The 23,967-nt window shown below is 41.0% G+C and overlaps 1 protein-coding gene across 1 annotated transcript in view; it reads left to right on the top strand.

The window, feature by feature from the left end:
• The window catches only part of hsd17b12b (hydroxysteroid (17-beta) dehydrogenase 12b), a 132,667-nt gene that overhangs the window by 18,646 nt on the left and 90,054 nt on the right, over positions 1 to 23,967 (top strand). Inside the window, exons 2-3 of the mRNA XM_034184696.1 lie at positions 15,530 to 15,576; positions 16,168 to 16,243. Coding sequence (XP_034040587.1) covers positions 15,530 to 15,576; positions 16,168 to 16,243 — 123 coding nt within the window. The remainder of the gene's footprint in view (positions 1 to 15,529; positions 15,577 to 16,167; positions 16,244 to 23,967) is intronic.

Below are 23,967 nucleotides of genomic sequence, written 5' to 3'. Positions count from 1 at the left end.
AGCATCAAATCAAGCATTGCTTCGATCTGCGAATTACTACTTCAATTGGTTCAAGTTTCAAATCAAAGCCGCGCTGCAGAAAAATTGATTACAGACCTGCTGCAGGGTCTGTAATCAATGTAGAGAAATGTTCATTTTCTTGACAAACACCCCAAAAACAACGGCGACTCTGAAGGACCGATAAGGGAATCGTTAAACAAAAAGGTTACTGATGTCGGTGGATCGAACCATTTCTTAACAATACCCGAAAGGAACCGGTTCTTGATACCCATCGCTACACCTGTTTAACATTTTGATGTGTTCACCGTCAAAGTCCACAAAGCACATTGATTTCAAACTGCAAAATAGTCTGATTTAGTCATTTGGTTCAATAATGTCTCTGAGTAGTTGTTGCCCAACATGATGTTATTGAAGTCCACATTTTTCACAGCTTCACGTTTCTGAACGTTTGCCAGCTGCAGGTGAAATCTGGCTAAATTCGCCATGGTAAAAACTTAAATTCTCAGGGCATATGGAACCAAAAATAAAATGCAATACATCAATATTTTCACAATTCGTTATTGACAATAGTCAGCTCATTCGACATTTCATTTACCAGTGATATGTGCTTTAAGTGAAAAAGTTTTGAATAACTAGGGGCATGGTCACTTTAAGTAACAGCTATTGCTGTGCTAGTAGTGGGCGGTCGGTGCCGAGGATTCAACAGTGTTTCTCATTTCTGGGCTTTTTATTTAAAATATATATGCTTTGCTGAGTGATCAATTATACTAAGAAGTCAGTACTCTGTTATTTCTGTTTAGTGACATTTTAGTAGCTTCGTGACTTGAAGGACCGGTCACACGACACACGGTGTTAGCTGAATGAAGGACAAAGTCCCAAAGTCACAAATAGTCAAGGAAAAGTGGACGAATGAGCCTGGACTTCTCCCATCACCGAAAAGCCTGCCAGTGCAGAGCACATAAAAGGCCAAAACAAAACTGAAACTAACAAAAGACAAACGCCAGCGTGTGATCATTTCTGCGTTTGATTTGATTTGATTTTTATCTGTATAAAATGTAAACATGTTTAAGAAAATACAGTATAAAAATATATTAAATAAACATGGATACATAAATATACAGGGTAACACAAAAAAAGCATAAAGCGCTTGTTTCCATTGTGGCCCAACAGGAAATAAAACACACATCAAATGACAAGCAAACAAAGACAAATGTGACTGTAGGAAGGTCCAACAAACAAAACACAGTTTAATAATAAATAAATTGACTATTTTCTAGTTGGGACATTTTGCAAAATAAAAAGTGTTTAACCCTGTTTTTAAATAAAGACTTTGAATCACAGACTCTGATTTGACTAGGTAGACTGTTAAAAAGCTTAGCACCAGTGTACATAATACTGGAAGCACCAAAGGATTTAATATGGGGAATGACTATAATTTTGTTCTGCATAATCTGTAACTTCCCCTGGTTTTGCTCGGTCAGGCCATCATACCAAGCAGAACTGGCACTTTATTAGGGCTGAGGTAAGAAATGTTTTTGTATGTTGATCCAAATCTTTGGCCTGTCTATATAAGAACTTTAATTTTGCATTGGATTTGCTGATCACTTTATCAGCTATCAAATCACCAGATAGGGTCTGGTCTAAGTCCAGACCAATGTAGTTTACACAGGATTTACTGACAGTTTTGTTGCCAGCATAATGAAATGTCAACAGTGTCATTCACCAGGATTCATTTTTTGGATCTGAACAGGATCGATTCTGTTTTACCAAGATGGAGAGACAGTTTGTTGTCAATTAAACACTTTCTAACTGACTTGAGTTCAGAGGACAGGGTTTGCTGAATAGCTGCCACATTTTTAGCAGTTACTAATAAAGCAGAGTCATCAGCATACAACAACAGTTTGCAGTGAACTGCTGAGGGCATATCATTCACATATATGAGAAAGAGCAGTGTTCCCAGGATAGAACCCTGTGATACCCTGCAAGGAACTATAGCAGGTGTAGATTGGGTGCCCCCTATATCCACAGTCTGCAGCCTTCCATCAAGGTAGGATCTGAGCCAGAGTTCTGTCTTAGAGTTCATTTTGAATATAGGAGTGATTTTAACATATTTTAAATCACATTGTAGTTTTCCACTATGAATTGATAAATTAAGAATATAGGTTAGTGGAGTAGAGATGAACTTGGTACCATCTTAAAGAAAATGTGCGGGTATATTATCCAGACCGGTTGCCTTATTCAAACTTTGTTTTAGCAAATGGCCCAGCATGTTGTCTTCAGCCACTCCCTGCAGACAAAAAGAGTTAGGTTGAACATTTTTACCTTTATAGAAACTTTCAATATGTTCTGAATCGTATTTACCAGAACTTTGAGGTAGATGGCTAACTAGATTTGAGGCAATTGTGAAAAAATAAGAATTAAAAATTGACGTGTGCGCATACACGCACGTAACATCCAGAGATGTTGTGAGGCTGGAGAGAGAGAGAGAGAGGCTGGAGGTTGGACGATAATCAAATGAAACACTGACGGTACAGGAACTATGCAAACAATGAGGAACCGTCAAGACAGAAAGCAAAACGGAATACGGACGAATTGAAGTTGTCATCGGGATTCGTTCACATTTTTCAACAGTTTGAAAATTCTGACGAAGTACCAGCTACAGAAACTAAGGTGGATGACTGTTAAATGATGTCTCAGAAAGTCAACGTAAGTACAGACTTCTTGTATCGTTTTGGTGTCCTTCCTTAGAGCCGTGTGACCGGGGCTTTAGCTATACTGATGTTGCTGTCGTTACAGAAACCATATAGCCATCATAGTTTTTAATGCCTGCACCCCAGTCACCTGTTATAAGAACCACTGGCCTAGCTACAAAAAATATGTTTATCAGACATTCAAACTGCAGTGGATTTATTTTTTTGTAATTGGTCAATGATAATCTTTTCAATCAGTTGCTTGAGTTTTCTCATCAGTTAATTATTCATTTGGTTAATTTGCCAGTAACCCAGAAAATATTTACACTGAAGGAGCTAAAATGAGAATTTGGACTAGGAATGATGAATTATCAAAATAGTTGATGTTTTAACTTAACTGGTTAATCATTACAGCGCTCTACTGCCAAGATGGCAACATTTGGAGTCATACCGTTTGAGTTTCAAACCGGCTCTTCAATAAGCCTCTTTGCGCCGTCACTGGGGGCTTGTCCTTTATTTTTACAGTCTGTGGTTTTAGCCTCATCATGTATTAGATGTTATTCTTCTTCAATGAAATATCTTCAGTCTAATCATCACGGCTGTAAAATCTCACTCTTGATTGGCGGTAACTAGTAGCGTCAGAGTCAGTCTAACCTACATTTGCGAAAGATGGCACGTTCTTAAAATAGACAGTGCTTTTATCTGAGTGAAGGGAACATGCACTCAGTTGGAAAAAAAGATCCCCCCCCCCCCCACCACACACACACCACTGCAAAGCAGTTCATTCTTAACACTAATAGCCCGGCCCATGTTTCCCTCGTCATCATCGTGCCTGCAGACTGTCACTCTTCTCTCCGCTTCTCTCTATTTTTAGTTGTCCCCAGGATCCCCCATGTTCATATTTGTCAGTTTCTCTTTTTTTTCCCCTCGCTCCTCCCTCCTGTTTGGTTCTGGTACAGCTTGAGTGGATGCTCAGCACCGCAGTGTTATCGGTACTCACACATAGGGGTAAATGAGTACACCAGAAGCAGAATGGATGGATGAATGGTTTAAAAAAATATCAAATTTTGGTGTAAATTAATTTCAAATAGCTGCAGTGATATTTGTTTTGCGCACTGTTGCCGCAGCACAAAAATATGCAGTGCTTCTAAAATGTACTCACTCCTGTGCGCTTTTCATTCCTCAGAGTCAAAAAAGGGCAAACAACAACAACCCCCCCCCCCCCCCCCCCCCCGAAAACCTATGATTAAAAAAATTGTGCTCTTGATTCTCTGTGATGGGAAATCTGTCACACAAATCTATTTGATGCAGCATCTATAAGAGACAAATGAGGTAAGGCACCAGACATTCCCGATAACGCTGAAGCAGTTACAGGCTTCAGTGGCTGAATTTAGAGACAGTACATGCAGCATCTCTTACTTGCCCTAAAAACTGAGAGCACGTGTATGTATGAAGGAGACCAGTGAGGAAAACCGCCAAGAAATCCATGGCAACTCTGAAGCAGTTACAACCTCTGCTCCCCGCTGGCTGTGGGGAGACGGTGCATGCACCATCTTTTACATAAGAAAAGTGAGAGAAGCCACTAATGCATCTATGGCAACTCTAAAGTAGTTAGAAGCTTGTGTGGCTGAGATTGAATAGGCAGTGTATGCACATTTTTTTTTCTGAAAGTAGTTACTTTACCAGTCACAGCTACATGGTAGAGTGGAACACAGGATGACAAATACAGGCATTTGTCAGACACGTGCCTGGATGTAATGTCTCCTTTATTAAAAGAATGGCTTCCTCTGTGCCTCTGGGCATGTATGCACACGATGCTGAAGCCAGATCTGGATCCTCGTCAAAAACAACCGATGTCCCTGACTTGTTGATAGCTTTTATTTTTCCTTAAAAAAAGGTAAGATAACATAAAGGGATCTCTTTGCAGGGTTCTCTTACCATCTTTATGCTTGTTTCTGTATTAGTCACTTGTTACACCAACAGTCCTGTATGTCTGCCCCTGCTTAAACAAAGTTATTTAGAATTTTGGGCTGATTTATATTGGAGTGATTGCGGGTCAGCCAAGGATGCTGTAATTTGATATGAAAAGAAATCTGTTAAAACCATAGTCAGAGTTTTCAACCATGGAAGTGCAGTGGATTATGAAGCATAAAATAAGGACTGCAATGAAGAGGAGAAATCGTGGAAAGGTAGTTGGTCCAGATGGCATTCCAGTGGAGGCATGGTAGTGTTTGTGAAAGAGGAGTTTTGAACCAAATTGTTTCATAAAATTTTGGAAAGTAGGAGAATACCTGAGGAGTGGAGAAGTATGTTGGTTCCTGTTTTTAATAAGAAGGATGATGTGTGGAGCTGTAGTAACTACAGAGGCATAAAGTTGAGCAGCCACAGCATAAAGCTATGAAAGAGTAGTAGACGCTAGGCTTAGAAAACAGGTGGTCTGCGAGTAACAATATGGTCTCATGCTCAAAATGCACTACAGATGCAGGGTTTGCTCTGAGAGTACTGATGGAGAAGTATAGAGAAGGCCAGAAGGAGTTCCATTGTGTGTTTGTGGACTTGAGAATGCTTATGACAGGGTGCCAAGAGAAGAGTTGTGGCATTGTATAAGTAAGTGTGAGGGTGATACAAGGTCAGTGTGACAGCGGTGAGACGTGCAGGAGCAGTTACAGCTGCATTCCATGTGGAGGTGGGATTACATCAAGAATCGGCTCTGAACAGAGGTGAAAGTAAGGCGGAACACAGCAGTATGACATACTGGGAAGAGATATACTACCCTCTACAGCCGGTACGCAGAGGTATGCCTTGAAGAGCAACTTTCTTCTCTGCGACCTCACGTGCCATGTTTGACATAAAACAAGTTTAAAGACAAAAAGAAAGATGACAGGTTGAATCAGCACCTCTGTTGAGAAAGAGGAGACTGTGGAGGGTGAAAAGGGTGCCATCTGTGCTCTAGACTCCAAACACGCACACGCTGTTGCACGCACACATACACTCGGATCGCCTCCTGCTGGACTCCAGCGCACAGTCAGAGTTAACACACACACTTAAGGGGAAACTTTAAAGAGCGCCTTTGGTTGCTTTGCAGTGGTTGGTGGTGGTGATGCTTGCAAAGTTGTTTTTGTTGTGTTTAACAGAGATGTGCGGGTCTTCCAGGAAAAAGGCTGCATCTTAAAAAAAAAAAAAGACAACTTTATTACAGTTCTGCATATACTGCATAGTACAGCCACCTGCTGCTCATCTCTGCTTACCAACACTAACTAACTAGCATCTGCGTCCACTAACATTTAGCAGAATCTAATTGGTCCACTGATGCTTTTCAAAATTAGCTGAAAAGCTAATCCACTAACGAAATAGTTAGCATCACTAATTACAGGATTAGCGGAACTGTGCCCACCACTGTCAGGCAGGAGGAGAAGAGGGAGGCCAAAGAGGAGGTTTATGGATGTGGTGAGGGAGCACATGTAGGGGCTTGGATTAACAGAGGAAGGGGCAGAGGACAGGGTGAGATGGAGACTGTTGACCTGCTGTGGGGACCCCTAAAGAAGGAAGGGGAAAGAAGATGATGACTGAGACTAAAAAAATATCTTTTTCAAATGTGTCCTGGATTAGACAGCACCTTGTGTAAAACCTGTGCAAACCTGCTGTGCTCTAAGCTTCACCAAAGCATTTGACTTAAACTGCTGATCAGCTGACTTTGAACTGGGGCAGACCAGCAGAATCTGACTGTTGAACTAAAACTAACAGTGCAGTGTCCAGTGTGCAGTCTGCAGTGGAAATAACAGAGCAAGATAACGGAATCATCAAAGTTTGTAATTTACTAAATGACATAAGCTTCTTGGTCTTGGATGCTACAGGGTGAATGCTGCTTTATGGATTATACAGGGACATTCACTTGTTCTCACTCCTCATTTTTCTCTGTTATATTTAGCTCGAATTGTAATGAAACGTTTCTTCTGAAAGATGGGAATTGCTAAAAATAGCCAGCTGCTGCTGTTTGTGCCATTCAGTTTCAGGGCATCCGTTCACTCCACTGCTGCTAATGACGTAGAGGATCTCGCTGTCCCCTGTGTGTCTGACTTTGTCCTCACCTCCCTGCAGTGCCACTGTATATTCTAGAACTGTTTGTGCAGGTCTCTCCTTGCACTTTCCAGGGATCATTGTGTTTTGAACGTGTTTAATCTTGTGCATTTTGTACACTGTGGCTGTGGAACAGACTGCTGGCTGATATTAGGTGATGTGTTGTGTTGACATTTTTCAAATTAGACTAAAAACACATTTGTTGTCTGGTGCCTAAAACCATTGGTGGGAAATTTTGGTTAGTATTTTATGTTTCTATGCATTATTTTACTAGTGGTACAGTTGTGTTTTTTGTTCTTGTTCTGTGAAGCACTTTGTTAAAGTGTTTTATATATAACGGCTGAGTGCATCCTTGTCATTTGATTGGTGGCTTGTATGTCACGTGACATGGATTATTTGTACCATTTGCCATTTTGTTTCATTGACCATGCAATAGTTCTTTTAGGCGTGCAGTTTTGGCAGACAAAGATTTAAAGGAGCTAATTGACGCTGCTAATTCTTCAAACACAAAAAAACTAATCAACCACGCCATAAGCCATCTGGAGGCATGATGAGTTGTTAAGATGAAAAGGATGAAGTTAGGATAAAAAGCTGGACAAATTTCTGATGCAATTTTTTTTTTTTGCTGGAGTGAGGAAAGTGAAGACTGCAGTCTGTACACAAAGTCAGTGCACGGCATCACGGACTACATCGTCAGAATTGTTGTTTGCAAGTTGACAACAATTTTGGACTCCTATTTAAAGTTTGTGTTGGACTCTTGACATCAAAGCACCAGTGATGCACACCAAAATGTAAGTCCCTTTTCTGTTGTTTATAAATTCATAAAATATCAAATGACATGGATCTGTTTTCACCATTAAATAAAACGAATGTTTTTTTTTTTTTCATTTTTTCAATGAACTAATATATGGAACAAAGACTGAATGTACCATTCATCTCGGCTTCACCTTGTTGACTGGTATATTCAGTCTTTCACCTCATGAAATATTCATACCATTGAACTCATAAACATTCATTATTTGAATAATATAAATACATTATCACGTTGCCTGTGGTGATCCATGGGCTCTATAGACTAGCAGTTGGCAGCTCAAAAAAATAGAGGTACCCCTACCGGGGGTATAACAAGTAGATACTGGTATCAAAATTTAGGTAATGCTCTCTAGTTTCTAGAAATGATGTTGTACTTGGCAAAATGGGTGCACAACATGGTTGTTTAACCCCTTATGATCCAAAACACAGCCGAAATATCTACAACAGGGATCCTTCGAATTATGTGATCCCTATGGCTGGAAACCATGATTAAGTCCTATATACTGGTGTTTTCTTGTTGGGAACTACATGTAATAATAATCAGCAGTTGTTTGGAATTTCAAACTGACATACAATGTTCTTTGGGCTTTATCCTAAAGTATCATTTCTAGTCTTCGTCATCATTCCCGTCATTATCATTATGTACCATAGCCACAGTGTTTGGACAGTTATTGCAGCTGCATATCTCTATGCATTGCAGGCCAGCAAGTAGACATGGACATTTTCTACCATCAGTGCAGTTGGCATCCTTACAGTTACAGTACAAGTGGGTCAAATCCCGTATTTCCTTGGGAGCTGATTCCTTCTGATTTGTCACACTGCAGGTTTTCATCTGATTCAACCCAAATGTATGCTGTGGAACCTCTCGTTCTTGGCTTTGCAATGTGGTTACGGCACCAGATCATTGTCTGGAACTTTGCTCTAAGAGCATGCTGTCTAAATGCATCATCAGTTGAAGGGAGGGATGACACTGGTTTGTCAGTTGTGGATGCTAACATGAAGTGCAATTCGTCAAGAGTAGCATACGATCTGCAATTGCGAACCTTCCCATACATCAAAAGGAGGAGCTCCATAGCAGAATCAAGTCCCTCATCATCTGGACAATGGAATTCTGTCAGTCCCTTAAGAGCATCTTTGTGTTTTTGGAGGATGGTATATGCTGTTTTCTTCCCAAGTCTGAAAAAGCCACTGGTGGAATCGCAGCCAGTCAGGGCATGCACAGCAGGTAGAATGCAACACTGATCCATCCCAGTTGCCTCAGCAATTTTTGATACTGGATGAACCGTTCATTCACCATTCGCTCCAGACGCCACTTTCTTAAATTATGTTTTCAGATGGTGGACACAAATAAACATAGTTCGATTACACATTAAAGTTGTTTTACCTCTTTACAGGACATCCAGATGGAGATTTGAAGAAAAAAAATCTGAAAAAAAAGAGCTAAAATTTCTCTTTGGGAGGTGGTAGACCCCCTGATAAGGCAGATAACCCCTAAAACAACTACTGATTATTTCTACATGTAGTTCCCAGCAAGAAAACACCAGCATATAGGACTTAATTAGGGTTTCCAACCACAGGGATCACACAATTCAAAGGTTCCTAGTTGTAGCAATTTCAGCTGTGTTTTGGAAACTAGAGAGCATTACCTTCATTTTGATTCCAGTATCAACTTGATATACCTCGGATAGGGGTATCTCCATTTTCTAGAGCCCTTTTCAGCTCCCTGCCGCTGCACTACTAGATAGGGTAGTGTTTATAACATAGGTAGTTGACATTTCAAGTGTGGTAATAAATTCTGCAAAGTTTTTATAATGATTTTAAGTGAACATGCAGGAAATTAAAATGAGAACGTTTTGTGAATAATAAAGGATTATTAACCGAGCAAGCGAGGTTAATCATTTATTATATGGCTGTTTTATTTATTTATTATATGGTATGGGATTTTGCCAACTTCAGATTGGCCCATTCGCCACTTTCTGAGCTGTACCACATGCTGAGTTGACCGCTGGTGGAGCCAAGTAGACCGCGTGTGCGAAACGAGTACACCTCGTGTGCATTGTAGTGCTAGCTAATCGAGCGAAGCCTTCTATTGATAACAACCAATCAGATAATGCAATACAACGCTTACTTTGGCTGTCAGTTTGTTGACAAGATGACAGAAGACAGGTTTGCGTCTGTTAGCGAGGCTGACTTAAAATGAATTTTACACAAAAAACATGCGAAGAACACCCGCAGAAATACACAGTCAGCAGCCAACCTGTTTCGCAAGTACGTCACTGAAAAGGGACATGCGCCCAACTTTGAAACTTATGACAGACTACAGTTGCAGTGCCTGACGGAGTACTCGGTTGATTTTACGCGGAAGCTAGACAGGCGAATGGTGAACTTTATAAGAAAACAAGCCTGATGACTCTTAATCACGGACTTAACAGGCATCTCCAGTCGATCGATGGGATGTCAGTTGATGCAGTATGACAGGAATAATAGAGTTGAAACTTGAGATTGATTTTTCAGTTTTAGTATGTTTGACAAACTCCCAATTTTCTTGTTTACCATATAATAAAGCAGTTACAGACTTTTGATTTCAGTGTACCCGTGATTAGGTGGACCTGGTCACGGGTACACCTCATCAGAAGTCTAGAATTGTAGAATTCATATATATATATATATAAAATCTGTGTGTTTTTTCTGATGCTGTTTAGATATTTACTCGTATGGAGTACGCTCATGTCCGACTTGGTTTTTGTAATCATGTTTTTAGCTTCCTCGTTTGTGATGAAAATACGCGTTGCTGACCGATTGTCATGGTAACCGGTCCGATATGGGAAAATATCCGACCTGTAGGGCTGAAATGATTAGTCAAGTAACTCAAGTAATTCAATTACAGAAAATGTTCAAGGCAAATTTTGTGCCTCGAAGCTCCGTTTAATGTTGTAGTACATATGCCAGGCCTGTGTGTGGTGCTGTAACATTCTCAGAAAAAAAAACAGAAGAAGACTAAGCTGTGTAAGAGCTAATCTATAGCACCAGAAGCTACAGCTTTCCAACGTGACACAGTAAAATAAAGCCTTTTAAGAGAAAGAGGATCCACGCTTATCATCTGAAATAGACGCACTGTGCATTTAAAGTGAAACTGACTCCAAATAGGACTAAAAGTACTTTTATTTATTTTTGTAAATGCGCTCCGTTGTCAAAACGGTATATGAAAGCAAATGGCTGTCACCTTTGCAGACGTACAGCAGGACACACTTCTGCCTCGTCAGGGCTCGTAACATCAGTTCTTAAAGTTCAGAGTCTGTTGTATGTGTCTCTCCCCCCGGCCCCCCAACAAAAATTGCCAGTACTCACAAACGTACTTAAAGTAGACCTGCATTGAAATAAATGTGGTCAGATTTCAGAAAGAAATAGCTGATATGTATTTATAAGACCCTTGTGAATGCAGTAAAGTAAATCTGTAAGCCCAAATTTGTAATTCAGCGGAGAAATCTTTGTTTAAAAATGACAAATTTGCAGCTAAAATTTAGCCCTCTGTGAAAACAGTTTGTACAGCCGTATCATTTCCATGACGTCAGCTAAAGACGACGCGCTCCTGCCTTCAGTCCGATCCCGCATTGAAATTGATTTTATTTGTTAGTAATGTTACTTATACACGTCCTGGTTTCAACATCCAAAAGTAAGCTGCAATGAATGTGAGATACAGATCTGTGTGCTCAGATCAGCAACAACATCGACAGCGGGCGCCGTTCTTCCTCTCCCGCTCTCTGCCTCCGCTGCGCTTATTAAGTCTGCAGGCTCGTTAATGAGCTTGTTAACCGCCGATGCGGGCCACTCACACCGCCCGTGTCTGCTTTGCAGCCGCCGGCATCACCTCTCTGTCTACTGAATGGAGCTGCAGCACACTTAGCACAAGTCCTGAGATTACGCTTGCTGTTTTAATGCGAAGCGGCCGGTACACCTGTTGCTGCAAGGACAGACTTCTTGCGGCAAAATCCACAGCACCGCACGTCTCGGCAATCGGAGCCCCAGAGCTCCATGTACGCTGAGAGAGGTTTATATATTTTTAATGACTGGGATTCTTTGCGGGTCTCGCCTCCATATCCCGCGATGGTACCGGAGGCGAAAGATAGATTTTCATTGCGACACCACTCAATCAAACGGGCGTATGAAAAAGTCCCCCAAAATAATTTTCAAGCACAAATAAAAGAAATGTGTACTCACCAAACGTGCTGCAAGACATTATGAAGTTTTAAAAAAAGTAGATCCTTCCGTATAAGACAAGAAAAAGGTGCAGATGCAAACTGACGTAAATCCACAAATTACAATTGGTGCAATGCATGCTGGGAGAGGGTCTTGTCCGTGACATCTCGGCAGCGTCCATGATGAGAGGGACAATTTGCGGAGGGCTAAATATTAGCTGTAAATTTGTCATTTTCAAATGAAGATTTCTCCGTTGAATGACAGATCTACATTCAGAAGGATCTCATGTGTAAATGTAAGTCATTTTTTGTTAAAAAAATCTGACTGCATTTTTTTCAATGCAGGTCTCCTTTAAACATTCTTTGTTTATTGTTTCAGCCCCAACCAGTCCCAGCAGAAGACTGCCCCTCCCTGAGCCTGGTTCTGCTGGAGGTTTCTTCCTGTTAAAAGGGAGTTTTTCCTTCCCACTGTAGCCAAGTGCTTGCTCACAGGGGGTCGTTTTGACCGTTGGGGTTTTACATAATTATTGTATGGCCTTGCCTTACAATATAAAGCGCCTTGGGGCAACTGTTTGTTGTGACTTGGCGCTATATAAAAAAAAAAATTGATTGATTGATTGATAAAGAGACGGCGGACAGAGGGAGGGAGAGAGAGAGCACTTCATATACTGTTTTGAGAATGAAGCGCATTTCTGAAAATTAATAAAAGTACTTCATTTAGTCATTTGGAGTCAGTTTAGGTAAATTGTTGGGGTCAGTTTGGGTAAATCGTCACACCTCTCCCAGTGTGACGAGTGCTGAGCCCCTGACCCCGGGAAAGATCCAAAAATTGTAAAGATGTGAAAAAATAATTACCCAGGAAAACAGAAATTTGACCATCTGCATGGTGGTGCAATGACATTGTGCCATTGATTAGGGAGAGCCCTGTACTATTGATGTTTAAAAACGCAAAGTACTTTTTATCCAATTACTCAATTAATCGGCAGAATAATCGATAGAATACTCGATTACTAAAATAATCAATATCGCTGCAGCGCTACCCACCTGTAATCAGACAATCGGAGCGCTTGTAGCTATGGATGGGTATTGGTAAGATTTTATTGATATCAATGCCATTATCTATTCAGCTTATTGATCTGATTCCTTATTGATTCTCTTATCAATACCTCTTGTGAATTTTCTGTGTACTTTACAGGTACAGTAGGCTTTACAGGTTTTCTATGTCAACAACATTTTTTTGACTCTTAAAGTAAATAAATATGAACTTGGTCACTGGATCCTTGATCTCTGGGCATAAATAAGATCTGTACATGGTGGATCCTAGATCTCTGGACATAAAAATAAATAAAATCTGTTGTTTTTGTCAAACGTATTTCCTTTCAGATATTGAGACAAATGTTCTCCATAGACTCTGAGCTGAACTCATGCAGCTGGCTGCGCAGCATATCAACATCAATGTAATTCATATAACGTTTGGAAAGAAGTGTCATTTGTTTTAAAAATGGTGATTCATTTTGAAGTTATTAATTCTGACTGAAATCTCCATGGCAGAGAACTGTGGAGCGTTTGGAGCTGTGCAAACCAAATGGAGGACGATTCTCGTTTCTTGCCTGCAACAAGACAAGTGTCCCAGTTAGTGACTTTAATCCACACAAAGGTGACTCACTATTGACATCTTTAAATGGGTTAATGAAGAAATTGCGGAACTGCCACTTCTGAAAAGCACGAAGCCGAGGCTCGTTTCGTTGCTTCAAGAAGCAGCAGATCTGCAATCAATGTAGAGAAATGATCACTCACTCACTCATTTCCAACTGCTTACTCCAGTTAAGGGTCACAGGGCGAAATGATCATTTTCCTGATAAACACCCTCAAAAGCAACGACCGCTCCGGCATAATGTGAACTGAAAGACCGATAAGGGACTTGTTACACAAAAAGGCTGTTGATGTCGGTGGATCGAATAATTTCTTAACGATTCTTAAAAAGAACCAGTTTTCGATACCCAGCCCTATGCATAGCATCGCAGCCATATAATAATTGTATTTATTATTTGGCCCATTTAGTTGTTATGTTTTAAAAATGGCAATGTTGAGATATTTAGTGTTTATAGCACCTGAGGATAGAGAGTATTCTGTGTTATTAGTCCTTATGAGTCCTTATTTTGAAGTTAACAAACAAATCAGCAAGTGACCTTGCTCTGCAAAAAGCCACATATAGCCATTCATGTGAAAATACTGGAGAGGGTAGGTAGATGCCTACTTAGTCAAATGTTTGTCCTTGTGACTTATTGATGGTGATGGATTGTAGGCTAATGTGACTGGGAACTGTCTTTGTTCCAGCACAAACGATAAATTTGAGTCAGAATGTGCCACCTTGTGAAATGTTACAGCAATTTTTTTAACCTATCTATCATCCTTTCAATGTGATTTGATCTTGTGCAGAAAAAAGACTTGTTCTAAAGACATGAAGTTAAAAGTGTCTTTAGAAAGTCATTATGTCAATTAAGCGTGCAGAGTGTCTCCCACGGCCGTGTAACAGCATGAACAGAAGAGACTTTCCTATGCTAAATTTTCTTTTCTGTGAGAAATATCTATTCATGTAAAGATTTTAAATAAAACTAGGCCTACTTTATTATATGGATACGATGCTTCGCGCTCTCTGATCGGCAGATTTCTGGTTTGATATTTTCCCATATCGGACCGTTACCATGACACTTGGTCCGGATCGCGTATCACACTCGTTACAAGCCAGAAAGCTACAAACATGGTTAGAAAAACCAAGTCGGACATTAGCTTACTTCATAAATATCTTAACAGCATTGGAAAAAAACACACTAGTAGATTGAGATGATGATCTCAGATTTGCCTGAAATCATTCGGGTGGAAGGCTATGATTTGATCCAATGGGTAGAGTGAAAAATTCTAATTTCGAGGTGACTTGATCCTTTTCTCAACACACACTCCATATAATCGTCTCTCACCACCAAATATTTCAAATTGCGTTACTGTGTGCTTCTTTCAGATTATCAGGATAGAATTCCTTTCTAGTAAAAGCCAGTGGAACAATATGTGCTGTAAAATGAGATTGTAACTTGTCTTCTGTGCTGCTGTAGCATTTCTGTTGATTTCTTTGTAAACGTACCACATTGTGATGGTAAGAGGATCTTCTTTGTCCTTTACGATATCTCAGACTCTAACAGACATCATCATAAAATGTCTCTGGGATAAAGATATTTGACCGTGACCATGAACAAAAATGTGACATTAGCATTTTTCTGACAAAATTATTTTGCTGAGTCTGCTCCTTGGGCTATATCTGTTCATCCTGTAAATATTTTGTGTATTTCCCCTGTCTACTTTTTGGTGTTTGTGTAAAAATGGGTGAGTGTAGAAATAAAACTTAATCATGCAGTAAATTAAAGTCCAGATTTCACTGATTAACACCAGTTATAATTGATCAATAACTCGATTGTGTTCTGGACATGGTGTAACTTATATCGTTTTGTCTATTATATCGATTATGTGTAACTGTAATTAGGATGTGTTAAATGCAAAGGACAAAATTTGTTGTATATATGTATGTACAATGACAAACAGGCCCTCCTTTGATACATGTTGCAGTGATGAGGGCTCAGTGGTGCTCCAGACCCCCCCTGGACACACATCTATGTTGCATTTAATTATCTAAATTTGAAATGATTCTGAGCTGTATGAGGTGCAGTCTAGCTAAACCAATCTGTTTATTTTTAAATACAGTTGTGACAGGAGCTACAGATGGAATTGGTAAAGCCTACGCCGAAGAGGTAAGATTGACTAGATTCAGGAAATTTAAGATTTTGTGATCCCACCCCTATTGATCTTCTATCTGTAATGTGATTGTTATACAACGGCAAATCAGAAAAAGCTGGGATGATATGGGAAATGCAAATTAATAAACAAAACAAAATCCCTGCAGTAATTCTTACTTTTTCTTTGCAGACAATATGAACCAAAGATATTTGATGTTTTATGTGGTCACCTTAATTTAATTTATTTATATACAACAGCCTATAACTCCTTCATAGTTGTTTTGGGTGTCTTGGTGGCTTCCCTTTCTAGTCTTTTTTGGTATATGTTACCTGAAATGCCAGAATAGATTAATACGTATTAACAAATTAAATGAAGCTGACCACATAAAACACTAAATAATTTGGGTTCAAACTGACTGCATGTTTTTGCATTTTTCAAATCTCCCCAACTGATTTTTTTTTTTTTTTTTTTCTAATATGAGGGTGTAAACGCAAACTTTGTTTGGCTTTTTTGTGTGTAAATTATTAAGCTTTATAACTGTTGTGCATGTTATTGGTGGAGTTGCGGATGTGCACATTCACATGTACGTGCTTTTGTCTTGGCAGCTCGCCCGCAGAGGTTTTGCTGTCGTGCTGATCAGCCGCTCTCAGGAGAAGCTGGATGATGTTTCAAAGGCAATCGGTAAAGTTGCTTGTTTTTATGTTTGTTGTTTAATATAAAGTGTGTAGCCAAACAGATTGATCTATCATCACAGGTGTTGCCTTAAAAGGACAATTAATGGTAAGATTTGTTTTGGCTGGAACAGTATTTGGTTTTGTATTTCTCCATTTAATCTGAAGTTTCAAATGGTTTTACTCCTTGACCCTTTTTGAAAAGCTGAGTGGCTCTGTTTCACATGGTGTTGATCCAAACAAGCCAAACTTTAAAACATGAAGCACTGGAAACACTCATTGGCCAGGTTTTGTATCTTTCAGCATATGTGCACCCATAAGGACAAACCCCCCAAAATTTTCACAACCAACTAGTGGTTTAGTGGTTCGCACTATTGCCTCACAACAAGAACATTCCAGGTTCACTTCCCACCTGATTCTTTCTGTGTGGAGTTTGCATGTTCCTCCCACTTCCAAAGAGGTGCAGATTCGGTGAATTGGTGACTCTAAATTGACCGTAGGTGTGCGTGTAAAGTGTTCCTGTTTACATGTGTCAGCCCTGTGACATGCTGGTGCCATGTCCAGGGTGACGCCTGCCGATCGCCCTATTACTGCTGCGGTAAGCTTCAGCTCCCTGTGACACTTAACTGGAATAACTGGACTCAGGAAATAGATGGAATGACAGCTGATTCTGCTTCTTATAGAGAACTGTTTTCTTCCGGTGTTACAACTCTGCTTGCAAGGCCACAACAAGAAACTGGAAGACGCAACTAAATTAAGAGGGAGGTGGCTAGTCTTTTCCCCTCTGGTTGATTCGGTTTACGTTATCACGGAACACAAACCTTAACCGCCCTCAAAGTCAAAGTATCTTTGGTGCAAACGTAGGAGTGCCATCTCCATTTGTTTGGGTCCATGCAGAGCTGTAACTACGGATTATTTCAGACCCACGTCTAATATGCCTTGACACGTCTACTACATCGTCACGCACAACAACCCCAAACCAAAGCAATGTTTCAAACTGAGGAACTACCAGGAGTGAGCAGAGCTGCTGCAGGAGACTCTCCTGCATTATCAGATGCTCTGCCTGTTACTGAAGGATTCCTTGTTTAATATAAAGAAAACAAATTCAGTTGCTCTATGGTGGTTTGTTGGTCATAACACAGGAGCGTTTCCTTCTACCTGCAGATGGTTGTCAAATGAGCTCATTTCACAAGTGTTTCACATTTTAACAGAATAACTTCACATAAAATGACACTTTGAAAACATGGCGTCCAGGTGATTATAGACCCCCCCATCGCCAGCTAATGCTTTGACTTTGCTTGATGCGGTCATTTGACATCATTGTTGTCAGAGGTCTGATACATTTGTTAGCCACAGGAAAGCATCCGTTTGTGTAGAAAGACGCATTTCAGTATCTCATCAACTTTCTGAGATATGGTCATTAATTTATTTTAGACGGCCTCTGATTTGACCTTAACTTTTGGCCTGTGAAGTCTGTTACAAGAGGATGGCCCGCTGACTTTATCCAAAAAGTTTGAATGAAATTGCTTTTTGTCTTTTGAAGATGATCGCCACAGATAAATGACTGAACGGATAGCTGTTGTTTTTTTTTTTTTGAGGGGCAACTTCATGCAGTTTTATCATTTCTTGGACTGTGCTTCCTGCACCTGTGACAAACAATCAGTCCAAAGACCTGTTATTCCATTTGTTAAGGCCCTGTCACACCTTCAATCAATTTTTCAATCAATTTTTTTTTTATATAGCGCCAAATCACAACAAACAGTTGCCCCAAGGCGCTTTATATTGTAAGGCAAGGCCATACAATAATGATGTAAAACCCCAACGGTCAAAACGACCCCCTGTGAGCAAGCACTTGGCTACAGTGGGAAGGAAAAACTCCCTTTTAACAGGAAGAAACCTCCAGCAGAACCAGGCTCAGGGAGGGGCAGTCTTCTGCTGGGACTGGTTGGGGCTGAGGGAGAGAACCAGGAAAAAGACATGCTGTGGAGGGGAGCAGAGATCGATCACTAATGATTAAATGCAGAGTGGTGCATACAGAGCAAAAAGAGAAAGAAACAGTGCATCATGGGAACCCCCCAGCAGTCTACGTCTATAGCAGCATAACTAAGGGATGGTTCAGGGTCACCTGATCCAGCCCTAACTATAAGCTTTAGCAAAAAGGAAAGTTTTAAGCCTAATCTTAAAAGTAGAGAGGGTGTCTGTCTCCCTGATCTGAATTGGGAGCTGGTTCCACAGGAGAGGAGCCTGAAAGCTGAAGGCTCTGCCTCCCATTCTACTCTTACAAACCCTAGGAACTACAAGTAAGCCTGCAGTCTGAGAGCGAAGCGCTCTATTGGGGTGATATGGTACTACGAGGTCCCTAAGATAAGATGGGACCTGATTATTCAAAACCTTATAAGTAAGAAGAAGAATTTTAAATTCTATTCTAGATAATTGATAATTATCCAGCGTATGCCGACAGCTCCGTTTCCACTGAGTGGTTCGGGTCGGTACTGCATGTTGTGGGTCAGAAACAGAGTAATTTAACATTATTTTATTTTATTATTTTTATTTTTTATCTTGGTGGACCATTTTCACTGTGTACAGAATGCTGATGAGTCATCTGGATGTGGTAAACGCTGCCATGAATGAATGGAGTGCTGTAACTCTAAACTTTCAAAGCGCTGAGCGGTTGCTTTCTGATCAGGTCTGATCAGCGGACCTGATCAGGTCATCACAGACCTGAATAATGAAACTCTGTGATGATTTGTACTTTTAAAGCGCCAGTTGCACGCTGGGCAACGCCCCCAGACCCCCTGCAAATTTTCCTTGGATTTCACAATTTCCATTTCATAGCACTGATCGATGGACGTATTTAGAGTTATGAGTAAATTACAAGAAATGTGTGCCAACAATCGCATAACTTACCTACAACTTATGTCCCGCATGTGCCGGACGTATGAGTCATGCTGGCATTCGTTGAAAATTTTCACCATGCCCAAAACTTTTCAAGGAGCTCATCGTATTAGGACGTGTATCAGCGAGCTTAACTTTAGTGTCCCTTTAACTGATAAAAAACTTAAACTTAACTTATTAGACTTATGCCAGCATTTTTAATACAGTTAGCATATGCTGGCTAAATCATCAAGGTGTGACAGGGCCTTTAATAACAGCAGAACTTCTCACCCACTTCTTATTTATTTATTATATGGATTTAGTCAGAGAGGTGAGATTGAGATGGTTTGGACATGTGCAGAGGAGGGACCCAGGATATAAAGGGAGAAGGATGCTGAGGATGGAGCCACCATGCAGGATGAGAAGAGGGAGGCCAAAGAAGAGGTTTATGGATGTGCTGAGGGAGGGCATGCAGGTGGTTGGTGTGACAGAGAAAGTTAGAGGACAGAGTGAACTTGAAACAACTGATCTGTTGTGGTGACCCCCGACTGATATATTGGTTGGCTGATAATATTTTACAGATATAAAAACTCTTATTTTATTGAATAAACAATGCAGAAAAATGCTTTGGTTGTTGGAAATTGTGTCAATATGTAGTTTGCCCAGCAGAGGGTGCACAGACGCTTGTTTACAAGGCTGTCAAACATGGCTGGGACCCCCATCAACCCCTTGGTTGAAATGTGATGAATCGTTGCCATATATATATATATATATATATATATATATATATATATATATATATATATATATATATATATATATATATATATATATATATATATATATATATATATATATATATATATATATATATATATATATATATATATATATATATATATATATATATATATAGTGAGGAAAATAAGTATTTGAACACCCTGCGATTTTGCAAGTTCTCCCACTTAGAAATCAGGGGTCTGAAATTTTCATCTTAGGTGCATGTCCACTGTGAGAGACATAATCTAAAAAAAAAAATCTGGAAATCACAATGTATGATTTTTTTTAAATAATTTATTTGTATGTTATTGCTGCAAATAAGTATTTGAACACCTGTGAAAATCAATGTTAATATTTGGTACAGTAGCCTTTGTTTGCAATTACAGAGGTCAAACATTTCCTGTAGTTTTTCACCAGGTTTTCACACATTGCAGCAGGGACTTTGGTCCACTCCTCCACACAGATTTTCTCTAGATCTTTCAGGTTTGGAGTTTCAGCTCCCTCCAAAGATTTTCTATTGAGTTCAGGTCTGGAGAATGGCCAGGCTACTCCAGGACCTTGAAATGCTTCTTACAGAGCCCCTCCTTAGTTGTCCTGGCTATGTGTTTGGGGTCATTGTCATGCTGGAAGACCCAGCCATGACCCATCTTCAATGCTCTTACTGAGTGAAGGAGGTTGTTTGCCAAAATCTCGCAATACATGACCCCATCCATCCTCCCTTCAATACGGTGCAGTTGTCCTGTCCCCTTTGCAGAAGAGCACCCCCAGAGTAAGATGTTTCCACCCCCATGCTTCACGGTTGGCATGGTTTTCTTGGGGTTGTTCTCATCCTCTAAACATGGTAAGTGGAGTTGATTCCAAAAAGCTCTATTCTGGTCTCATCTGACCACATGACCTTCTCCCATGCCTCCTCTGGATCATCCAGATGGTCATTGGTGAATTTCAAACGGGCCTGGACATGTGCTGACTTGAGCAGGGGGACCTTGCTGCCCTGCAGCATTTTAAACCATGACAGCATCATGTGTTACTAATGTAATCTTTGCAACTGTGGTCCCAGCTCTCTTCAGGTCATTGACCAGGTCCTCCTGTGTAGTTCTGAGCTTTCTCAGAATCATCATTACCCCACAAAGTGAGATCTTGCATGGAATCCCAGACCGAGGGAGATTGACAGTCATCTTAAGTTTAAACTTAGGTTAAACTTAGGTTTAAACTTAGGTTTAAAACTCCAGCTTTTGTGACTTCTTGATTATTCTTCTCTACAAGAGTCAAGACAGATGTCAGACCACCAGAGCAAGAATTTTAGCTGAGGAAGCTTCTGCGATTTGAAGCGAAACTTCGTCGCATCAAGAAACCCAGTCCAGTCGAAGATTCAAGCTTCTCAACTATTTCTAAGTGGGAGAACTTGCAAAACCACAGGGTGTTCAAATACTTATTTTCCTCACTGTATATATACACGCAACAAAAATATAAACGCAACACTTTTGATTTTGCTCCCATTTTGTATGAGATGAACTCAAAGATCTAAAACTTTTTCCACATACACAATATCACCATTTCCCTCAAATATTGTTCACAAACCAGTCTTAATCTGTGATAGTGAGCACTTCTCCTTTGCTGAGATAATCCATCCCACCTCACAGGTGTGCCATACCAAGATGCTGATTAGACACCATGATTAATGCACAGGTGTGCCTTAGACTGCCCACAATAAAAGGCCACTCTGAAAGGTGCAGTTTTGTTTTATTGGAGGGGATACCAGTCAGTATCTGGTGTGACCACCATTTGCCTCATGCAGTGCAACACATCACCTTCGCATAGAGTTGATCAGGTTGTCAATTGTGGCCTGTGGAATGTTGGTCCACTCCTCTTCAATGGCTGCGCGAAGTTGCTGGATATTGGCAGGAACTGGTCCAGAGCATCCCAAACATGCTCAATGGGTGACATGTCCGGGGAGTATGCCGGCCATGCAAGAACTGGGACATTTTCAGCTTCCAAGAATTATGTACAGATCCTTGCAACATGGGGCCGTGCATTATCCTGTTGCAACATGAGGTGATGTTCTTGGATGTATGGCACAACAATGGGCCTCAGGATTTCGTCACGGTATCTCTGTGCATTCAAAATGCCATCAATAAAATGCACCTGTGTTCCTCGTCCATAACAAACGCCTGCCCATACCATAACCCCACCGCCACCATGGGCCACTCAATCCACAACACTGACATCAGAAAACCGCTCACCCACACGACGCCACACACGCTGTCTGCCATCTGCCCTGGACAGTGTGAACCGGGATTCATCCGTGAAGAGAACACCTCTCCAACGTGCCAAACGCCAGCGAATGTGAGCATTTGCCCACTCAAGTCGGTTACGGCGACAAACTGGAGTCAGGTCGAGACCCCGATGAGGACGACGAGCATGCAGATGAGCTTCCCTGAGACGGTTTCTGACAGTTTGTGCAGAAATTCTTTGGTTATGCAAACCGATTGTTTCAGCAGCTGTCCGAGTGGCTGGTCTCAGATGATCTTGGAGGTGAACATGCTGGATGTGGAGGTCCTGTGCTGGTGTGGTTACACGTGGTCTGCGGTTGTGAGGCTGGTTGGATGTACTGCCAAATTCTCTGAAACGCCTTTGGAGACGGCTTATGGTAAAGAAATGAACATTCAATACACGAGCAACAGCTCTGGTTGACATTCCTGCTGTCAGCATGCCAATTGCACACTCCCTCAAATCTTGCGACATCGGTGGCATTGTGCTGTGTGATAAAACTGCACCTTTCAGAGTGGCCTTTTATTGTGGGCAGTCTAAGGCACACCTGTGCACTAATCACGGTGTCTAATCAGCATCTTGATATGGCACACCTGTGAGGTGGGATGGATTATCTCAGCAAAGAAGTGCTCACTATCACAGATGTAGACTGGTTTGTGAACAATATTTGAGGGAAATGGTGATATTGTGTATGTGGAAAAAGTTTTAGATCTTTGAGTTCATCTCATACAAAATGGGAGCAAAATCAAAAGTGTTGTGTTTATATTTTTGTTGAGTGTGTATATATATACATACACGAGGTCTGTTAGAAAAGTATCCGACCTTTTTAGTTTTTTCAAAAACCATATGGATTTGAATCACGTGTGATTGCATCAGCCAAGCTTGAACCTTCGTGCGCATGCGTGAGTTTTTTCATGCCTGTCGGTTGCGTCATTCGCCTGTGAGCAGGCTTTGTGTGAGCAGTGGTCCACCCCTCTCGTCGGATTTTTATTGCAAATAAAATGTCTGAATGATTTGGAGCTTTGCTGCATCAAATTTTTCCAGAAACTGTGAGAGACCTCCAGGTGGACACCATTCGGAAAATTCAGATGGCTTTCAGGGACGATTTTATGTTGATTACACAGATTAAGGAGTGCTCCAGCCGGTTTAAAGACCGCCCACAGCGTCTGAGAACGCGGCACACTCCGAGCGCCGATCGACAGGCTGAAACAACCAGATCATTTCCAACGTGAAGGCTTTGTTGATCCGGGACGTCGTCTGACTTACACAACAATGGCAGAAGACGTGGACATCAGTACTTTTTCGGCACATTCCACTGTTACAGGAGTTTTTTTCATGGAAAGAGGAGCGGAGGGATGCGCCACCGTGCCGCTCATGGCGCGGCACAAAACCACCTCCGTGTTGGTCTCACAGGACGGCTTTCAGACGGCTTTTCAGTCGTGTGACTATCCGAGAAATTGTGCATGAGCTGGACATGCCCCAACATGTCCTGTGAGGCTTCATCACGGCGTTGCTTTGCGCCATGCAGACCAACACGGAGGTGGTTTTGTGCCGTGCCATGAGCGGCATTCCTCCGCTCCTCTTTCCATGACAAAAACTCCTGTAACAGTGGAATGTGCCGTTCATTTCCAAACTGGACGCTCTGTTGATCCGGGACGTCGTCTGACTAGCACAGGAGTGCACCGTGCTTTCAGACACTGTGGGCGGTCTTTAAACCGGCTGGAGCACTCCTTAATCTGTGTAATCCCCATAAAATCGTCCCTGAAAGCCATTTGAATTTTCCGAATGGTGTCCACCTGGAGGTCTCTCACA

This window comes from Thalassophryne amazonica, chromosome 2 (assembly GCF_902500255.1).
Source record: "Thalassophryne amazonica chromosome 2, fThaAma1.1, whole genome shotgun sequence".
Lineage (NCBI taxonomy): Eukaryota > Metazoa > Chordata > Actinopteri > Batrachoidiformes > Batrachoididae > Thalassophryne > Thalassophryne amazonica.
Note: the sequence above shows the minus strand (reverse complement) of the source record. Positions and strands in the feature narration are given on the sequence as shown.